Here is a 22,925-nt window from a genome sequence, read left to right as displayed (position 1 = left end):
AAGGTAATGGAAAACAGAATATTAAATATATTTAATATTTAGTTACACCTGACACTGGTCAAGAATCTAACCGAGGACAGGAATCCATCGATTCAATATGTAAATTAATGAGTGATTTTTTCGGTTACTTTTGGAATTTTTCCCGAATGTCTAGCTAAATAATTACATGATTTCAAGATGGTATCCAAATTTATGAGTGGCGGGCACCTCAGTAATAATAAATGATTATGGCACTCTAGCGGGTTAGAATAAAACTAGCATGGTGGTAATGCACTCTATAAGATGAGTACACACACAAGATGGTGTCCTCCAGCAGACGAAAACAAGATGGTTGCGATCTCCTCTAGCAGGCGATAGCTCCTGGTAGCATGTTCTGAACACAAAATTTCGGATCCATGATGGTTGTAAAAGTCAAGGTCAAATTTCAAGGTCAAGGTAAATTTACAAAGTAAATATTAAATTTTAAGGTCAAGGTCTAAGTTCAATGCCAGCAGTCGAGGTCAAAGGTATGGTGAACAGAAAATTATACTAACATGGCATCGGCACACTCTAGCAGACGAAAACAAGATGGCGGCCTCCAGCGGACGAAGACAAGGTGGCGGACATGACGTCATACCAGTTGACGATATATATACCTTGGTGGTGTGAGGTCAGTCTAGGTAACTTCCATGGAGGAAGAATCTGTTGTTTTTTTATTTTTTGCTCTTACCGGTTTCGTACCAAGAATGGGAATTGATCAAATCAATCAGTATTTTAATGATTTATTTTTTGATGAATTTTAAACTTTTTTCTTTAAAATCGGATAATAAATAAAGTTTTTCAAGATGGCGTCTGTAACAATAATTGATACAGTGGTGACAATTCAAAATGACGGGTGTGATGTAAGATGTTATTATTACTTTATATTAAGAAGTTTTTAATATATTAATAAATTACTGGTTTACTCTCGCTGGGAATCAAACCGAGGACCGAAAACAATTAAGTAACTAAACATTTGAAGTATGCAATTTTTAAAATATTTTTTGTAATTTTTTCGGAATTACTAGCATTAAAATTACGGATTTTCAAGATGGCAGCCGTAACGATAATTGAAACAGTTACATCTTTATACAAGATGGCGGTCGTAACGAAAAGTGTAACTAAGACATCGAACTCAACCAAGATGGTGGGCGTAACGAAACATGCGACATTTATTTAATCCAATATGGCGACCGTAACAATATGTGCAATGGTGAATTTTTAGTAATATTCATTAAATTTTTATTATTCATTCGATTGATTAATTTTTTTGATTATTTTTAAAAAATTCCTTTTTTTCTAACATACAAATTATGTGTTTTCAAGATGGCGGACATGGCATCCTACTAGATGACGATATATATATCTTGACAAAAGTGGTGGGAGATTAGTCTGTCGGTGGCTTGCGTGGAGGAAGGACCTCTCGTTTTTTTATCTTTTGCTATTACCGGTTTCGAACCGAGGACTCCGAGCTCCCTGTCGTAAATGTATGTTTTTTTAATATTTTTATTAAAATTTAAATAATTGAATTTTTTATAAATTTTAATTTTTTTTCATTAAAATCGGATAATAAATAAAGATTTTCAAGATGGTGGCCGTAACGGAAATGGCAACGGTGACGTCATATGCCATGATTACATAATACATGATGACGTCAGAGGCTTATCGGAGGCGGTAGACATGGATGCTTAAGCCTCTATATGGACATTAAGTTCTTTCTAAGGCAAAATGACTTTTGAGGTTTTTCGAAATCCTAATTTTTGAATTTTCGAGGAAGAAAACGAGAATTTTTCCCTCGAAAACGGGAAATTTTGAGTCATTTTGAGTCATTTTAGAAGGATTTTTGAGGATTTTTTGAGTCCAATATGGCCGCCGTGACGTCAGAGCAATCTGTCATTGACCTGGCACAGGTACCAGCGCCTGGCGACTGTGCCAGGACATACATTCCTATACTACTATCATAGTATGGAGATTAATAAAATCCCGTCCAAGTATGCAGTAAAAAACGACATTATGCTGTGATTGAAGAACAACGGGGTTGAATACAACGAGAGCATGCGCAAAGTAAATTTGTACAAGCTTGGAGAACTGCATAACCCCCCCAAAAAACATACAGAATAGACTGTAAAATCAATCAGTTTGTTCACACGGTACTCAGACTGCCTCCTTACATGTGTGATCTAAATGTAATCGAGTTAGCATGGGGAAAAATCAAGAGACTAGTTAGAGAGAAGAATGTCACTGGCGATTTATCACTTACGAAATTTAAATACTTGACAAAAGCTTCAATGTCATCAGTGACAAAAGAAGACTAGGCGGGAATTTGTAGACACGTGCAGCACGTCGAGGAAGAATATTGGAAGAAGGATGGAATTATTCCGGACGTGATAGACAGTATTATTGTTAACTTGGATAGTGACGAGAATGACTCTGAAACTGATAGTGACGAGTCATCATGTGCTGCAGTGCCCAGTGATAATATCGAAGTCAGCACTGGTGCGGCCGTTAGAAAAATGTTAAGAAAGAGTGAAGTGATATGTTTTATTTATGTCTGAAAAACCATTATTATGTAAACTGCGGTATACAATTACAAATATTACAATATAGATGTTTCGTCCACTGCATGTCTTATATTCATACTTGCTGCCCTCAACACACTTCTACATACTTCTGTCTGTGAAACTGGAATCTAGTATTAATTGTGAGTTCATGTCTTACTATAACTTTCGTAGCTGTACTTTGAAGCATGTGAAAAGTATCGAAGCATGCCTTATTTTGTGTTATCGCATTGTAGAAGTGATTAGGAATTCTTTGTTAAGTAAACACATGGATGGTAAGAAACGACATTGTATTGTATTCGTTGAGTCGAGTCAATGTTTACACTTTGCACTGTATCACACACTCCCTTGACTCCGTGTCCCTCGTGACGTCAGTGCTCCTCTTCGCGGCCGCATTCCTGGCAGGGATCTTCCCATCAGTCACGGACCCACCATTAGAATGGTGTGGTTGCAGTGACTTGAATCAGTGTGGTCACATCTGTATAATTACATTACCGGTCAGAAGTTAAGCCACTAAGATAACTGGTTGAACAATTATTAAAAGTAATAATACTGTTTACTATTACTATTCTTAGTTTTGTTAATTACGATTCAAATAAGTTGTATGGCTGTGATGCTACACCCGACATAGAAACACACATGTAGTTCTTGCTTCAATAGTACCTATTTGGACATCCCTGTCGTAGAGGATAGAGCCTGAGCATGTTGTGTAATGATCTGCAGGAGGGGGGGGGGAGTTTGCAGTGTAGACAGCCTGCCCTGGGGCGAAGGATAGCCGAAAATTATTTTGTCTGGTACCTACGTTTATTGCGGTTAAGGGGGAGGGATAGGGCGCTAATCACAATTTCTGTCCTGAGCGAAGGAAAGATTAGATCCGACATATGGAAAGACACTAAAATTCATAGCGTGGCCACAACTTCTGCATAATTACATGGTTACCCGATAAAACATTTTTTTTTTTTCATCTCATGATCCACGCCATGTAAATGAATGTGTTTCGTGGTAAGAATGTGTTTAACGATTGAGATTCTAAATCATAGTAACTTACCATCATCAGACTTGGTCAAACAGCACTTCTGCAATGTGTCGCGACGGCAAGGTGATAGCATGTCGTCCCTAGCTCCGTATTACAAGTACAGTGGTAGCTGTGGTTGCTGAGGTGGAGGGTGTGGTCGCGCTGCGCAGGTGGCGCGTGGGGCCCTGGAGGCGCTGCTGCCGCGCGCGCGGCGACCTGGGCTTCCAGATGAGGTCGCTGGCGTGTCTGCAGGAGCCGCAGCGCGTAGGCGGCGAGGAGATGGCCGTGGACGAGCACCGGTGCGCGGAACAGAGGCCGTCCACGGTGCGCCGCTGCGACAACCCCCAGTACTGCCACAGGTGTGTGCCCGCCCCTGCCACTGACACTGCTTCTTGCTTCTGCTGCAGCCCCTGCCACTATCACTGCTGTCTGCTTCTGCTACAGCCCCTGCCACTGTCACCGCTGTCTGCTTCTGCTGCAGCCTCTGCCACTATCACCGCTGTCTGCTTATGCTGCAGCCTCTGCCACTATCACAGCTGTCTGCTTCTGCTGCAGACCCTGCCACTATCACTTCTGTCTGCTACTGCTGCAGCCCCTGCCACTATCACCGCTGTCTACTTCTGCTGCAGCCCCTGCCACTATCACTGCTGTCTGCTTCTGCTGCAGCCTCTGCCACTATCACCGCTGTCTGCTTCTGCTGCAGCCTCTGCCACTATCACCGCTGTCTGCTTCTGCTGCAGCCCCTGCCACTATCACCGCTGTCTGCATCTGCTACAACCCCTGCCACTATCACTGCCTCTACCTCTACCACTGTCCCTGCTACTAACTTTGCCAGCCAACAAGGCTTGTCAAAGATAATGCTTAATACATCCGGCCCTTACATCCGTTACGCCAAGAGACGGTTGCTACTTAGCACGATTCACTATATCATGTTATACGGTGCGGAAATACGGGGTGATCAGCTCGCCCATGAGAAATACAGAAGAATGTTAGCCTCAATCCAAAGATTGGCCGCCCTCCGAGTAGCCTGCGCCTACCGCACAGTATCGGAAGCGACGTCACTCGTCATCACTAAAACTGTACCGGTAGACCTCATGGCGAAGGAACGAAAAAGACTCCACGAGCAACTTGTCGCATGTACTCTTGACAACAGCTCCCGAGTGCTCGGGTGGAAACGGACGCTCAGAGAATGGAAATGCAGATGGCGGAACGCAGACACTGGAAGATGGACGGTAAAGCTAATTCCAGAGTACATGCAGAACACATGCAGAAATCAACTTCTACATAACGCAGATAGTCACAAGGAATGTTTTTTTCAATGCATATCTACACCGCATGGGACTTATAGATAGCCCATCGTGTAAATATTGCTTGACTACCACCGACGACGCCAGCCACATCTTTTTTACTGCTGCAGATGGGCAGTAGAAAGGGGTGCCACCGAAAAAAACCAATGTAGCAAAATTAAAACCTGAAAATATAATTCCCCTCATGACCAGCCCTGAGCCGAAGTGGGAGGCGATCATGGACTTCGCCGAGGCAGTGCTTAAAGCTAAGAAGGAAGATCAACTGTCGACAGTAAACGCCTAGACGCGCATCCAGGGCCAGGCTGAAGTGATGCGAAAGCGGTTCCCGATCTGGCTCTCTTCCCACAGGAAGTGGAGAAAGGGGACTGTTTTTAGTCAGTAAAAATCTGACACAACCAACAACTCCATCCTTGTTGGTGAGTAGTATATAATAGGGGCTCCGGAAACTGGGTCCAGGGAGTGGCAGTGGCGGAGTCGACCGCCATATTGGATTGTGACGTCACGGCGGCCATCTTAGATGAGTGTAACGGGACACAGCGTAACAGGACAAGTAGGACATTGACCTTTGACCCTCAAAATCCGCCAAAATTGGGCAAAAATTGCCCAAAATTCCCCAAAATTCGCCAAAATTTCCATTTATGTGGAAAAAAATTCCGCCAAAAAATCCCAAAAAATTCCTCAATTCAAAAATTTATCTTTTCGAGGGAAATATTCCCGTTTCGAGGGAAAATTTCCCGTTTTTAGTCCTTAAAAATCCCAGCAGCTAGAAATGTCCATATGTAGGCTTAAGCATCCATGTCGACAGCCTCCGATAAGCCTCTGACGTCATCATGGATTATGACGTCACCGTTGCAATTTTCGTTATGGCCGCCATCTTTAAAATCTTTATTTATTATCCGATTTTAATGAATTATTTTTTAAATTTATAAAAAAATTCAAATAATAAAATTTTAATAAAAAATATTTAAAAATTGTACTTTTACGAACCTAGTAAGGGCAAAAAAATTTAAAATGGCGACCGATCCTTCCCCCGTGGTGACTGCTGGCAGACTGACTCCCACCACTTTTTTTCAAAGCATATATAACAACATCTAGTATGACGTCATGTCCGTCATCCTGAAAATCCGTAATTTTAATGCTAGAGATTCGGGAAAAAATTTAAAAATCATTAAAAAAATTAATCAACCTAATTAAATAATAAAAAAATCCTTAAAACCACCGTTGCACTTTTCGTGTCGACTGCCATCTTGGCTTCATCCACTGGAGGTCACCATCTTGTTTTCGTCCGCTAGAGTGTGCTGATAACATGTTAGAATAATTTTCTGTTCACCATACCTTTAACCTCGACTGTTGGCATTGAACTTTGACTATGAACTTGAACTTTGGCCTTGATCTTAAAATCCAACCTTGACCTTTAAATCCAACCTTGACCTTGAACTTTGACCTTTACCTTTAACTTTGACTTTGACCTTGAACTTTAACCTTGACCTTGACCTTGTCGACCATCATGGATCCGACAATTTATGTTCAGTACATGCTACCAGGAGCTACCACCTGCTGGAGTACGCCATCTTGTGTGTGTACTCGTATTATAGAGTACATTTCCATCTGGTTAATTTTATTCTAACCCGCTACAGTGCAGTAATCATTTATTATGGAGGGACCCCTGACATCTTGAAATTCGGCCGCCATCTTGAAAACATGATATAATGTAGCTAGAAAAGCGGGAAAAAAACCAAAATTTATTAAATAAATCACTCATTAACTTACATATCGATTCGATCCGCTCCAGTCCTTGGTTCGATCCTCGATCGATGCAATAATGTTTAATTTTATGAAAAAATAATAATAGCTTCAATAAACCATGTTCAACATTATTAAAGAGACTTTACTCCTCTACTACCATCATCCTATCAGATATCAAGACCACCCTATTGGAAATTCGTAATTGTAATGCTAGAGATTCGGGAAAAAGTTCAAAATTCATTAAATAAATTTGTAATCTATGTACTGATTGATTAGATCGACTAAGGTCCTTGGTTCGATCCCTGGCCGATACAAAACAATTTTAATTTTAAAAAAGTACCAGAAAAGTGTAAGGTTCGAGAAATAAAACACCACAAAGTCTTTTACAAACATAATATTTACTACACAATTACAATCCTACTACAGAATCACTTGCGAAAGCCAGCAATCTTATAAACATTTAGCCCTGCATAGACGTGCAACGACTACTTCTTAGCTCCAACAGCTCCAAATGCTCCAAATGGCTCCAACAGCTTCAACAGCTCCAAATGCTCCAACTGCCTTTTCTTTCAACAGCTCCAATGATATTGGGCTACAATGCTACGAGTCTAAGAGACTACGAGGCTACAAGGCTACGAGTCTAAAAGGATCTAGCTGGTTCCAAGTTATACATGGCTGCGAGACTGCATGACTAAAAGACCGCATAGCTACGAAAACTACATGTCTATGAAGCTACAAGGATACAAGTCTACTCGGCTCCAACACGCAATGTACGCAATTTACACGCAATGAATGTAATGATTACACAGTACACACAGGAAACGAAACGAAGAAAAAATACACACACAGGAAAAAAACGAAATGTACACACAGTACACACACACACAGGAAACTGAACGTACACACAGTACACACAGGAAACTGAACGTACACACAGTACACACAGGAAACGGAACGTACACACAGTACACATAGGAAACGGAACGTACACACAGTACACACACAGGAAACGGAACGTACACACAGTACACACAAGAAATGGAACGTACACACAGTACACACACAGGAAACAGAACGTACACACAGTACACACACAGGAAACGGAACGTACAAACAGTACACACAGGAAAAGAAACAGTACACACAGGAAACGGAACGTACACACAGTACACACAGGAAACGGAACGTACACACAATACACACAGAAAACGGAACGTACACACAGTACACACACAGGAAACGGAACGTACACACAGTACACATAGGAAACGGAAAGTACACACAGTACACACAGAAAACGGAACGTACACACAGTACACACAGGAAACGGAACGTACACACAGTACACACAGGAAACGGAACGTACACACACATACAGTAGCGGAAACACACACAGGCTTAGTTGGAAATCAGAATACAAGAAATAAAAATATTAAATTTTTACTTTCAATATTTTATTACTTCTCAACATTACACAAATACAAGTAAAAGAAGCCATTATTGTATGTAGCCAGCTTTCCTCAGTTCTTTGAGTATGAAGGATATTTCTTCAATGCACGGATAGTTTCCTGCACAAAGCAAACCATGTAGAAGTCTTAGCCGGTCAACCAATATGTTTGGATCTTTCCATGATGTGTAATCAATTTCTTCTACCACCATCTTACTTGCTTGTTTATTATAAATACTTTTAGTATCACAATCGTCCCAGTTATCATAAAAAGCATTATCAGATTTATTTATTATAACACGACGTTTCCATCGTTTCGGTCTCAGGATATCGCCACATTCTTCGATCTTGTCAACTCTAGGTGCTTCATCACAGTCTATGCCTTTGTCAACAGCCTCAGAGTCACTGTAACAATCACTGTAGAAGACATCCTCTTCACCCAGATTACCGTATGAATTCGCTTTCGATGATGTCGAAGTGTCTTCATGGTCTTCATGTTTTCTTTTTAGGAGTCCATCATTTTTACAAAGAATGGAGGATCTACTGAATATAGGCTTGAATGTATTCTCACTTTTCACGGTGTTGATACTTCCATTAGTTTCAGTCTTCCCGAAGCCATTAGCATCCTTCAATTTATGTTCTTACTCACGATCGGGTGAGCTCATACCATCACGCTCAGGACAAGGAAAATTATTGTCATAATGCAGATCACTCTTCTTTAGTCTAGTGGATCCATCGGTGTCCTCTATGCCGTAAGTAGTCTTGACTTTACATGTTTAACCATGTCTTTTTAAGCTGTCAATTCGTTTTAATAATCTGCTACAATGATTACAGCTTAACATGTTGCGTAGTGGGTTCCTAGCACAATCATTCTTCTCATGACGTCTAGCATTCCTTCTCATGACAAAATCCTTGCCACAGTATCTACAGCGGCTTCCTTCCTATTCAGCTGCAGATTACAAACCATGATCCATGGTAGCTTCTGTGACTAATGTTAGATACAAACTGTCAGTTTTTTCTAATTGGAACCATTTCTTAATAAATTTTTTTAAATATTTCATCAGCGAGAGTTAAGTTATCTAATGCAAAGCAAATTGATGCAAGTAGTTCTGGATGTCATCAACAGATGTCGCCACGTGTTGCTTGCAGGTAAATAATATCTATTTCATTAATGCGGGATGCGGAATGCTCACTATCAATCCCAAAGAAAGATTGGCTTCGCTAGACTCCAAGGAGAAGGAAGTTCGTCCTTCCTGTTAGTGCTTCTTAGATTTCTCAGAGATTGTTATTATTCGATTGAGTAATGATTTTTTTTTTAATTTCTACCTGATAAAAATATTACAAGTGTTGATTAAGTAGCAGAAGTTCACTAATTAAATGCAACCTTGAATAAAAATGACATGCCTCATTAAGTAAAAAAATCCTTCATGCAGAGATCAATTTCTCATCAGTAACCAGAAGCACTCGGAGAAAACCATCAGATGTCTAGTCGGGAATAATCAGTAGCACCCAGAGAAAACCATCAAAATTTTGTCAAGAATAATCAGGAGCACACGGAGAAATCCACCATAATATTGTCAAGAATAATCGGAAGTACTCGGAGAAAACCATCAGATGTCTAGTCAGGAATAATCAGAAGCACCCAGAGAAAACCATTAAAATATTGTCAAGAATAATATGGAGCACCCGGAGAAAACTACCATAATATTGACAAGAATTATCAGGAGCACACGGAGAAATCCACCATAATATTGTCAAGAATAAACGGGAGCACACGGAGAAAACCACCATAATATTGACAAGAATAATCGGAAGCACACGGAGAAAACCGCCACAAGTTTTCTTTGATTAAAAAAAATAAAAAAATAAAAATAATAAAAAATTTAAAAAAAGGAAAAAAATTCAAACATTCTGCTAGCTTGTGAACTTATCTTTGATGTGCAAAGTTAGAGTTCTAGTACAAGCCAGAATCAGTTTTTGAATTTTTGCGTTTTTATTTTTAATTTTTTATTAATTTTTTTTTATTATGATATCAAAGAAAACTTATTGCGGTTTTCTCCGTGTGCTTCCGATTATTTTTGTCAATATTATGGTGGATTACTCCGTGTGCTCCTGATAATTCTTGTCAATATTATGGTAGTTTTCTCCGGGTGCTCCATATTATTCTTGACAATATTTTAATGGTTTTCTCTGGGTGCTTCTGATTATTCCTGACTAGACATCTGATGGTTTTCTCCGAGTACTTCCGATTATTCTTGACAATATTATGGTGGATTTCTCCGTGTGCTCCTGATTATTCTTGACAAAATTTTGATGGTTTTCTCTGGGTGCTACTGATTATTCCCGACTAGACATCTGATGGTTTTCTCCGAGTGCTTCTGGTTACTGATGAGAAATTGATCTCTGCATGAAGGATTTTTTTACTTAATGAGGCATGTCATTTTTATTCAAGATTGCATTTAATTAGTGAACTTCTGCTACTTAATCAACACTTGTAATATTTTTATCAGATGGAAATTTAAAAAAAAAAAAAATCATTACTCAATCGAATAATAATAATCTCTGAGAAATCTAAGAAGCACTAACAGGAAGGACGAACTTCCTTCTCCTTGGAGTATAGCGAAGCCAATCTTTCTTTGGGATAGATGGTGAGCATTCCGCATCCCGCATTAATGAAATAGATATTATTTACCTGCAAGCAACACGTGGCGACATCTGTTGATGACATCCAGAACTACTTGCATCAATTTGCTTTGCATTAGATAACTTAACTCTCGCTGATGAAATATTTAAAAAAATTTATTTAAGAAATGGTTCCAATTGGAGAAAACTGACAGTTTGTATCTAACATTAGTCACAGAAGCTACCATGGATCATGGTTTGTTTTCTGCAGCTGAATCGGAAGGAAGCCTCTGTAGATACTGTGGCAAGGATTTTGTGATGAGAAGGAATGCTAGACTTCATGAGAAGAATGATTGTGCCAGAAACCCACTACGCAACATGTTAAGCTGTAATCGTTGTAGCAGGTTGTTAACACGAATTGACAGCTTAAAAAGACATGGTAGAACATATAAGTCAAGACTACTTACGGCATAGAGGACACCGATGGATCCACTAGACTAAAGAAGAGTGATCTGCATTACGACAATAATTTTCCTTGTCCTGAGCGTGATGGTATTAGCTCACCCGATCGTGAGGATGAACATAAATTGAAGGATGCTAATGGCTTCGGGAAGACTGAAACTAATGGAAGTATCAACACCGTGAAAAGTGAGAATACATTCAAGCCTATATTCAGTAGATCCTCCATTCTTTGTAAAAATGATGGACTCCTAAAAAGAAAACATGAAGACCATGAAGACACTTCGACATCATCGAAAGCGAATTCATACGGTAATCTGGGTGAAGAGGATGTCTTCTACAGTGATTGTTACAGTGACTCTGAGGCTGTTGACAAAGGCATAGACTGTGATAAAGCACCCAGAGCTGACAAGATCGAAGAATGTGGCGATGTCCTGAGACCGAAACGATGGAAACGTCGTGTTATAATAAATAAATCTGATAATGCTTATTATGATCACTGGGACGATTGTGATATTAAAAGTATTTATAATAAACAAGCAAGTAAGATGGTGGTAGAAGAAATTGATTACACATCATGGAAAGATCCAAACATATTGGTTGACCGGCTAAGACTTCTACATGACTCGCTTTGTGCAGGAAACTATCCGTGCATCAAAGAAATATCCTTCATACTCAAAGAACTGAGGAAAGCTGGCTATAAACAATAATGGCTTCTTTTACTTGTATTTGTGTAATGTTGAGAAGTAATAAAATATTGAAAGTAAAAATTTAATGTTTTCATTTCTTGTATTCTGATTTCCAACTAAGCCTGTGTGTGTTTCCGCTACTGTATGTGTGTGTACGTTCCGTTTCCTGTGTGTACTGTGTGTACGTTCTGTTTCCTTGTGTACTGTGTGTACGTTCCGTTTCCTGTGTGTGTACTGTGTGTACGTTCCGTTTCATATGTGTACTGTGTGTACGTTCCGTTTCCTGTGTGTGTACTGTGTGTACGTTCCGTTTCCTGTGTGTATTGTGTGTACGTTCCGTTTCCTGTGTGTCCTGTGTGTACGTTCCGTTTCCTGTGTGTACTGTTTGTACGTTCCGTTTCCTGTGTGTGTACTGTGTGTACGTGATGTTTCCTGTGTGTGTACTGTGTGTACGTTCCGTTTCCTGTGTGTACTGTGTGTACGTTCCTTTTCCAGTGTGTACTGTAAATGTTCAGTTTCCTGTGTGTACGTTTAGTTTCCTGTGTGGACTGTGTGTACGTTAAGTTTCCTGTGTGTGTGTGTACTGTGTTTACATTCCGTTTTTTTCCTGTGTGTGTATTTTTTCTTCATTTCGTTTCCTGTGTGTACTGTGTAATCATTACATTCATTGCGTGTAAATTGCGTACATTGCGTGTTGGAGCCGAGTAGACTTGTATCCTTGTAGCTTCATAGACATGTAGTTTCGTAGCCATGCGGTCTTTTAGTCATGCAGTCTCGCAGCCATGTATAACTTGGAACCAGCTAGATCCTTTTAGACTCGTAGCCTTGTAGCCTCGTAGTCTCTTAGACTCGTAGCATTGTAGCCCAATATCATTGGAGCTGTTGAAAGAAAAGGCAGTTGGAGCATTTGGAGCTGTTGGAGCTGTTGGAGCCATTTGGAGCATTTGGAGCTGTTGGAGCTAAGAAGTAGTCGTTGCACGTCTATGCAGGGCTAAATGTTTATAAGATTGCTGTCTTTCGCAAGTTATTCTGTAGTAGGATAGTAATTGTGTAATAAATATTATGTTTGTAAAAGACTTTGTGGTGTTTTATTTCACGAACCTTACACTTTTCTGGTACTTTTTTAAAATTAAAGTTGTTTTGTATCGGCCAGGGATCGAACCAAGGACCTTAGTCGATCTAATCAATCAGTACATAGATTACAAATTTATTTAATGAATTTTGAACTTTTTCCCGAATCTCTAGCATTACAATTACGAATTTCTAATATGGTGGTCTTTATGTCTGATAGGATGATGGTAGTAGAGGAGTAAAGTCTCTTTAATAATGTTGAACATGGTTTATTGAAGCTATTATTATTTTTTCATAAAATTAAACATTATTGCATCGATCGAGGATCGAACCAAGGACTGGAGCGGATCGAATCGATATGTAAGTTAATGAGTGATTTATTTAATAAATTTTGGTTTTTTTTCCGCTTTTCTAGCTACATTATATCATGATTTCAAGATGGCGGCCGAATTTCAAGATGTCGGGGGTCCCTCCATAATAAATGATTACTGCACTGTAGCGGGTTAGAATAAAATTAACCAGATGGAAATGTACTCTATAATACGAGTACACACACAAGATGGCGTACTCCAGCAGGTGGTAGCTCCTGGTAGTATGTACTGAACATAAAATGTCGGATCCATGATGGTCGACAAGGTCAAGGTCAAATTTCAAGGTCAAGGTCAAAGTTAAAGGTAAAGGTCAAAGTTCAAGGTCAAGTCAAAGTTCAATGCCATCAGTCGAGGTTAAAAGTATGGTGAACAGAAAATTATTCTAACATGGTATCAGCACACTCTAGCGGACGAAAACTATATGGTGACCTCCAGTGGATTAAGCCAAGATGGCAGTCGTCACGAAAAGTGCAACGGTGGTTTTAAGGATTTTTTATTATTTATTTAGGTTGATTATTTTTTTTAGTGATTTTTAACTTTTTTCCCGAATCTCTAGCATTAAAATTACGGATTTTCAAGATGGCGGACATGACGTCATACTAGATGTTGTTATATATGCTTTGAAAAAAAGTGGTGGGAGACAGTCTGCCAGCAGTCACCACGGGGGAAGGATCGGTCGTTATTTTTAATTTTTTTTGCCCTCACCGGGTTCGAACCGAGGACTCAGAGCTCCGTGTCGTAAAAGTACAATTTTTAAATATTTTTTTTATTTTATTATTTGAATTTTTTTTATAATTTTTAAATAAAATTTCATTAAAATCGGATAGTAAATAAAGATTTTAAAGATGGCGGCCATAACGAAAATTGCAACGGTGACTTCATAATCAATGATGAGGTCAGAGGCTTATCGGAGGCTGTCGACATGGATGCTTAAGCTTACATATGGACATTTCTAGCTGCTGGGATTTTTAAGGACTAAAAACGGGAAATTTTCCCTCGAAACGGGATTTTTTCCCTTTGAAAAGAGAAATTTTTGAATTGAGGAATTTTTTGGGATTTTTTGGCGGAATTTTTTTCCACATAAATGGAAATTTTGGCGAATTTTGAGGAATTTTGGGCAATTTTTGCCCAATTTTGGCGGATTTTGAGGGTCAAAGGTCAATGTCCTACTTGTCCCGTTACACTGTGTCCCGTTACACTCATCCAAGATGGCCACCGTGACGTCACAATCCAAGATGGCGGTCGACTCCGCCACAGCCACGCCCCGGACCCAGTTTCCGGAGCCCCTATTATATACTACTTTGGTGTATTTTGAAGATTTTTCAACCTCTTAAAAAAACTACCTTTGCCTCTTATACTGTCCCTGCCTTTGACACTGGCCATGCAACTCTCCTTGACAATTGTCCCTGGCAATGGAAATGCCAGTATCCCAGATAGTGCCCCTGCTCATGTCAATTTCACTCATACTGCTGTTACATAGACCTGACAAAGGGGTGAGTTAGGTGAAAACACGAAAATGATAAAGGAGATGTGTTGAACAAAAACACAAATTAACTACAACAAATAATGCCCATACAAATTAGGAGAATGACACTTGATATTATAATGGTCTTGCTCAGGGATGGCATAGTTCTAGATTAAGCTCGTTAATAAACTCTGTGATGGTTACTGCAACATACAAGAGGTAGAGTATACCAACTGACGGCATTATCATAATAACTTAGCCAGTATCTCCCTTATTTGAATTTAATAAAAAATTGATAAATATTACTGGTGCTCATAAAATAAGCGAGAGAATCAATACTAAGCTCTCTTATACAAATGCAACTCTATGATGCAATACTAATGATCACTTTACATCCACAGAGCTTAATCGCGGCTAACTTCATAAAGGAAAGGGCGAATAATTAATACATCAATATAAAATAGTGATCACTACAGCTCTGCCGAAAATTGTATTTAAAATTACAGGGTGAAACAAACTCTTGATGGTAAACACCACCCGAATAGCGGGAATATTGAATACGCGTGGTCACTCACATGAAACGACATAGCGTCGGTCACGAGTGCCAACTCGCTACTGCAACTCCTCGCTCTCCATCAGGGGTCTCCACTCGTTCCGAGACTCGCCAGCCAGGAGGCGAGTTCTTGAGTGGTTGGGTGTCGACTACGAATGGTACCGCCAACCCACATGGGTGGCTTCTTGAATATCAGCATACGTCACCATGTCTATCAGACATGCCACCATAACCATCCGCTCCCCCGTGTAGACCTAAGAGCGAGTGTCCTCGCAGGTTTCTCTTAATCTAGACACAACTGACTATAATGGTCCACTATAATTGACAACAATACATCTACGGATCATATGGTTTTTATTCGCTCCAATGCCACTCAAGCCGAGAAACAGTTCATACATAAACATGTATCTCTAGATAACACACGTGAGAGCAATGTTGCAAATGGCACTTTAAGCACCACTCAGTTTAAGGCAACTATGTCCGAAACCTAATCCAATGCCTTTGCGTAAAAAATATCCTGGTTACTATTGGTAAATTATGGTCAAGTCCGTGCTTACACCGAACCTCACGGCCTTGCGCCGACAAGCTCGACGATTACAGCCGCCGCAAATGTCACTTAAACTCTCAACGTCCATACATCCATATGTTACGCTAGGCGCCCACGTTACGACCAGCCGAGCGACAAAACTACTAAGTCCCAGCTGGACTTTTAAATATTTCAGTCACCCGCTGTAACTATCTGTAAATGTTTTTATCTCCAACTTCAACTCTCGCACGAATATTTATATCACAAAACTTAGGGTGGGGCTATTTGGGTCGTGGAGCTATTTGAGTCGAAATAAGACTTTCGGCTACTGCGCAATAACTCCGCGTATCATCGGCACGGACTGGACTTCAGAAGCGAGAAGAATGTTGTGCTGAGCAGACGGACATGTTGTGTGCGGATGTTATGTGATATTTTGTGTACGGACGGGCGGCGAACGGCGCAAGGTAATCATCTCACTGTCTTGAAATATTAAACTCTAACTTTAATACCCAGGGAAATAGTGATATCGAAGTGTGACGTGAAACTTTATCGTGTTATATGTCAAACGAAAGAAGAAGAATTTGTGAGTCTCTTAGTATATTCACAGCAAGAATTATTTTTAATAAATTGAATATTTTGCTAATTTTGTGATTTAAAGTAATTGGGAGTATTTTAGTAGTTTTTCTGGGGCTATTTGGGTCAACAATAGGGCTATTTGGGTCAACACAAAAGAGATTGTTGTGATACCAAGGATATATTTATTAAATGTAAAGATGGTTTTTGCTATTATTTATTATATTACATTACATTAATATGAAAAAGTTTTGTTGCACTCCATATTATGTAATTTTATCTCACTGTTGTTTTTTTTTTTTCAAATGGTTCGCACTTACAAAAGGACTGGTGTATATTTAAAGTGGACAAGTGAGCTTAATTTATCATCCTAAGCTGTCTTGGGATGCCGTTTAATCGTGAGTCCAGCAGCAGTTCTTTTCAGCATACCATATGAAACTTTGAGGAGAAGTGTATATACAGAAAGACTTCGACAATCGTACAGTGAGCATCACCTCCAAGAATATTTTTCAAGAAAGAAAAAAAAATTGGCCACCCAACAGTGTTAAGTGACGAACAAGAGAAGGAACTTGTTTTGAGACTGATAAACTTATCCAACCGAGGATTAGGATGTGATTCTAAAGGAGTGTGTCGTGCTGTTTACAAGTATGTTGTGTCAAATAGTATAAAACATCCACGGGGAGAATCTGGAATCGCAGGGAAAGATTGGTTCCTTTCATTTATGAAAAGACATCCTGAATTATCATTGAGAAAACCCGAAGGACTTTCAAAGGCTCATGCTGCAGGGGTGAATAAAGGTGCGGTTAATGACTTTTATTCTTTGCTTCAAACTACAACTCATAAAATTGGAGTCAACTGTAAACCTCAGAACATTTATAATGTTGATGAAACTGGCCTACCTATGAACAATAGACCAGTCAAAATTGTAGCTCGAAAAGGGAAAAGAGAAGTAACATCTATCACCAGTTTAGAACGTGGGGAAAATGTTACAATAGTTGCAGCATGCAGTGCAAGTGATCAGTATATTCCACCAATGGTGATATTTAAGGGTGTTCGTTTCCGACAAGAGTATATTGAGCACATGCCATCAGTAATGGTACTTAAAATGTCGGAGTCTGGGTACATAAACGAGGAAATATTTCTCTTTTGGTTAAAACATTTTTATGTTTTTAGGGTTCCCGGAAAATGTCTTCTCGTGCTGGATGGACATTCTTCTCACTGCTCCCTCGAATGCTTGGAGTTTTGTGAACAAAATGACATTGAAATTCTTTGTCTGCCCCCACACACAACTCATGTGCTTCAACCCATGGACAGAACTGTGTTTAAGACTCTCAAAACACACTATCATGCTGAAGCCACGCAGTATATCCATAGCCAACAAGGTGGAAAATTCAGCAAGTTCAATTTTGGGGAACTGTTCAAAAATCCCTGGCTCAGAACTGCAACGCCAGCTCTTTCATAGAAAGGTTTTCAATGTACAGGAATACATCCATACAATCCTGAAATAGTCCCGGAAGAGAAATTTTTACCACTATTCTACACACAGCAAGAACCACCTGGGCTAGAGAACTCTATTACATCGACTCCAATTTCTGGAGAATCTGCTTCTACACAAAAAGATCGTGATTCCTCCGAGATATCTACTGTAACTTTAACCACGAAGCAGTTGTCTTCAAATTCTCCAGATTTTTCACGGATTCTCTCAACGTCAGTTAAAACAAATAGTAACAAAAAACAAGGAAGCAGAAAACAAAAAACTTGAATTTTGACATCAAAAGATAATATTTCTGACTGTAGAGCAAAGAGGCAAATAAAACTATTGAAAGGACAACCATGCAAGAAACTGAAGAAAAATTCCAGTGCAAGAAGTGTTCACTGTCCAGATTTACGTGAAATATCTACAAATTCATCTTCTGGGGATGATCCAAACGAATTATCAATGCACTGCGAAGGAACTGATAACACACAATGTAGTTTTTGTAGTCTACATTATAACTCCTTGGAATCGCTGAAGAAAAGTGACTAGATAGCTTGTCAGCAATGTGCTCGCTGGTATCATGAAGTTTGTGTTGGAGCTGTCGGTCAGAAAATGTTTGTTTGTGGGAAATGCATTTAATGCCTATGGAAACCCGTGTTTCTGTTTACTTTTTAAACATAGTCTTAGTGGACATTTTATTTAGTAGGAAACATTTGTACGCGAAAGATTGCCTAAAGGGACTTGCAGATAACTTCGAAGCACAATTTATGTTATTTAACAGCTCATTTACTCCAGAACAAATTATAATTTTAACGACTCAAATAGCCCCTTGTGAAACCCAAATAGCCCCAAATATTCTATTATTGACATATTTTACAATAGGTTTGACTTTTATTTCTGTAGTATGCATTATGATAGATACGACTTCTATAACTGAGATGCGTGTAATTCAATAAGTGCAATTACAATGTTTAACAAAAATAAATTTTTAAAATCGATTTAAGATGTAAAATTTTTGATTTTAATGTTGGGGTACTCAAATAGCCCCACCCTACCCTACCCAACCCATTGCTCCGAAGACCTGGCGGCGGTCGGGCAGCGTAGCGTTGCGGTGCGGGTCGGAGCGACGGCGGGCGTCTTCCTCGTAGGTCTCAGGCGAGCGGCTGCCCTCTGAAGGCCGAGCTGGGGCCTTAAGTACCCTCAGGCATGGCCGCTACGACAGCCTAGAACATTCTTCCACGGTCTCCTAGCTGCTCGCGACAATGGCCAACTTCCGGCCACGTCGACTCAGTTTTTTTTCTAGTGGAAGCTTTTTTCTACACGGGACACCTTTTTCGTTGCAGTCTACCCGGTAGCCTAACTTGCATGGAAGGCCCCTATGTTAGAACAAGTACAAGACGCAGAAAAACACATCAAAAGTAAGGGGGTGCGCTCAGGGCACAACACTCTTATTAATACTGCCACAGCCCGTACACTGTTGATGTCACTGTCACTGTTCCTGCCACCATGTAACGCCTCCTTCACCTGTCTGTCCACATTATTGTAGTTGCCATATTATTCATTAATTTAGGTGGAGTGTAGGTTAAGCTGTGCAGTAGAAAATGTTTGTGGTCAACATCTATGATGTCTGCAAACATGTTACACCTATGCTTGACTATTCTGCATCATATAGGCAAACCGGCAAAGGAAATAGGCATTGCCTTCATGTAAACATAATGTACATGTAAACTTCTTTAATTAGGTTACTGTATACAAGCTTTTAATCAACAAAGGTTATATTTAAAATCATTCGAAATAAAAAACTGTATTCGAAAACCTATTGCCCATTGCACAGTTCGTGCATAATGGAAACTAGCAAAACTAATATATGCCTATGTATTAACTTTACAGCATAATGCATATTTTGTGACAAAGGAAAAGAATTAAATAGTGGAAAGAGGGGAGGAATTTAATTCACATACCAATAGGATAGCTCTTTTTTGAATTTGCATCAGCTGTTCTTGATTTTTATGCTTTTTATTAATGTAATATTATAAATATGTAATATTTGAGTAGATATACTTAAATTTTGAAGAGCAAATCTCACAACTATTAACCAAAACCGGTAATAATAGCTCATGTAATTATATAAAAAAAATGGTATATGAAATAACATAAATATTATAACAAACTAAATTGTCTTCACTTTAGGTGATTTATGCTCAATTGGTTAACTTTTCTTACCATTGGACAAATCCCTTAATTACAGCCAAAAGTTTTTACGATGAAATGTATTCTAGTTTCTCTTTCTGTTAAGAGGAATATTTCTGATATGTGATGATTATGTTCTAATGAATAATGGGAGCTACAGCAATCATTTTCTCTTCACCCAAGTAAGAACAGTTTTTTGCGCTGATTAGAGCCAATATATTGGGGAGTTTATTTTGGTCTGTAGGGGCCGAATGCACAGATTCCACTAAAACTCTAGTGGCCACTAGTACTTCCTCTAGTGGAGATTCCGAACAACCCTATATTTCGTACCTTTAAAATGTTCTAGTGTCAGCCCGGCTGGGATTAATTGTATCTAGTGTGGGAGGCCACTAGATATGAAAACAGTCGAGACCCGAATTTAATGATGTCTAATATAACGTCACAACCGTAGCCAATAGGAAACTAGTAAGGTCATGAGATTTTATTTTAAAATATTCTTTTACAAAATTTTACAAATTTTAGCAAACATTGTTTATAATATTAAATTTTGTGTGTCCACGTGGTTAGCTAAAATGTTGAGTGTTTATGTATATGCCATATCGTGCTGTTTGTACTTGTATTTATTCTAATAAACTGTTTATCTGTGTGATAGTTAACCAATTTATTCTTGAATTTCAATTACGATACCTGCCGACAGGTTCTAAGAAGTCGGGTGGCGAAATTATGTCGTACGGTCAATATTTATTTACTTTTGCAAACAGGGGTAGGTCCAGAAGCTAAAAATATTATAAGAATGGGTTGTAAATGGAAGGGGTCGGGGCTCGTGGTCAGATTTGTTTTCTCTAAAAAAAAGTCATTTTAAAAGAAGTTGTGATCAGAAAGGGTATCATCCGCTTCTTCCTTTAACCCCTTAGATATACTTCTGACTAAAAATGCAACAATTTTTTTACAAATACTTTTGGCTTCCTTATAAACGCTAATGTGTTAAGCCAGTACAACACACTCATGTTCACTTACCTTTTATTCCTTTATAAACTGACTGATCCTTTGACACGTTTAAGCATACAACTGTGAATTAAATATCTCTGTTAATCATTGCAAATACACGTGTTACATGCTGACCACCTACACAAGCACAAGAAAAGTTATATATACCTACCAAAAGAAAATTTACTGCGTGTTTTCAGAACCCTCACGTGAGATAACCTCACGATCATCCAACTACAACACTTGTCTCAAAATTCATAAAACAAATCCATAATTTAAAGATAATATTCATGTTTAAATTATACTAAAAATTTATGAGACTGAAAAGATTAATTATTATCGTTATTCGTAAAAAGCTGCATTTACACGCGTGGTCCTTAATAAAAACAAACATCTAACAAATTGTATAACTGTAAAAATATCAGTTATTTATTTCCTAGGAACTATTTATTCCAAGAAACATTCTGAAAGTAACATAACCAACAAAAACAACCAGCAGAAAAAAAAAATATTTAAAACCGCGATTCTGCAGAAAACCCCCACTAGATACAATCTAGTGTGTTCACTCGGCTGAACATTCGAATTTTTAAGCCACTAGAGTATTCTGTGCGTACGGCCCGAAATGTATAAAAAATGAATACACATTTTTGCGTAATTTTAAAGACAATATTGCCTTTAAATTTTCTATCACAAAATAACTACTAGAACTAGACTTTGTTCATTACAATCACTCAACTGGCATGCACAGTGAGCAAAAGTTTAAGTACCAAACGATTGTAGTGGACAGTTGATTTTCCACTGTCGACTGTATAAACTGCGCATGACATGTTTGCTATAAAAAGAACACGCCTTATTGCAGTGAGGCAGTGCTAACCTCGACCTGGTGCAACGTGTCGCAGGTTCCGACGCTACACCGGGGCGGCATGGCGCTCCTCGCAGAAGAAGGACCCCGCCAGCAAGGCGGCGGCCCGAGACAGCTACCAGCCCGGGGCTGGGCCCGCGGCCGACTACACGGAGGTGGACTACAACGACGACTCGCCTTTGTTCTGGGGCGACCTGCAAGACAGCTCCCAGGGACTGCAGCCCGAAGCCCCAGAGGGGTCGTGGGTGGAGGACCCTGCGGCCATGTGCGACGAGGGCGAGGGTGCCTTGAGGCGCGAGGGGCGTGCTCCCGGGGCCAGCAACACCACCAGGATAGTGCTGGACCTCGCCCCGCCGCCCTTCCTAGTGGAGGTTCCGCTGGTGAAGAAGAAGTCCGAGCTGCGGCTGTCGGAACGCACCAAGGAGGACATGGGCGACAAGGTGCCCGACATGGCGCACGCCGAGTCGCTGGTGCCGGACAGCAGCAAGGCGAGGAACTATACTGACGAGGCGGCCGTCAGGAAGATGAACGAGCTGCGGCCGGTGCAGAATGGTGCTTAGCTCTGGATTGCGGAGTCTGTTTGTGCTAGTACCTACCCTTCTAGTTACAAAACTTCAAAAAATATTTAATATATTTTACCAAATATTTTCTAAGCAAGAAATATATTCAGGAGGGTAGTTCTATGTTCAACGTTGTTTTTATAAAATGTGTGGAATTAAAACTTAAGTAAACCAAGTTTGTTTTATAACCGATAGTATTTAAACATGGTTTTAAACAAGATGCTAAGTATTCGGTGTTATTCTGTCCACAGTGATAAACTTGATCTCGAGATTTTATGTTATGCAGTTTTTTAAACTGTTTTTCAAAGGGTTTCTTAGTGGGTCTTAATCTGCCATTGGTTTAAAAGTACAAAATTAATTTAATGAAAGCAATATTTTGAGGCTATATTGATGAAATATTCAGCGCTGTATTCTAAAACGTTCGGGAAA

General features: G+C 39.4%; 1 protein-coding gene across 1 annotated transcript in view; it reads left to right on the top strand.

The window, feature by feature from the left end:
• LOC134529979 (A disintegrin and metalloproteinase with thrombospondin motifs 6-like) overlaps positions 1-22,691 on the top strand; it is a 225,691-nt gene extending 203,000 nt beyond the window's left edge. Inside the window, exons 19-20 of the mRNA XM_063364509.1 lie at positions 3,762-3,950; positions 21,974-22,691. Of these exons, the coding sequence (XP_063220579.1) occupies positions 3,762-3,950; positions 21,974-22,496 (712 nt within the window). The 3' untranslated portion in view covers positions 22,497-22,691. The remainder of the gene's footprint in view (positions 1-3,761; positions 3,951-21,973) is intronic.
• Positions 22,692-22,925: the final 234 nt, after the last annotated feature.

The sequence above is a fragment of the Bacillus rossius genome, chromosome 1 (genome assembly GCF_032445375.1).
Source record: "Bacillus rossius redtenbacheri isolate Brsri chromosome 1, Brsri_v3, whole genome shotgun sequence".
In the NCBI taxonomy this organism is placed as follows: domain Eukaryota; kingdom Metazoa; phylum Arthropoda; class Insecta; order Phasmatodea; family Bacillidae; genus Bacillus; species Bacillus rossius.
The sequence above is the reverse complement of the archived record's forward strand: the minus strand, read 5'-3'. Positions and strand labels throughout refer to the sequence as shown.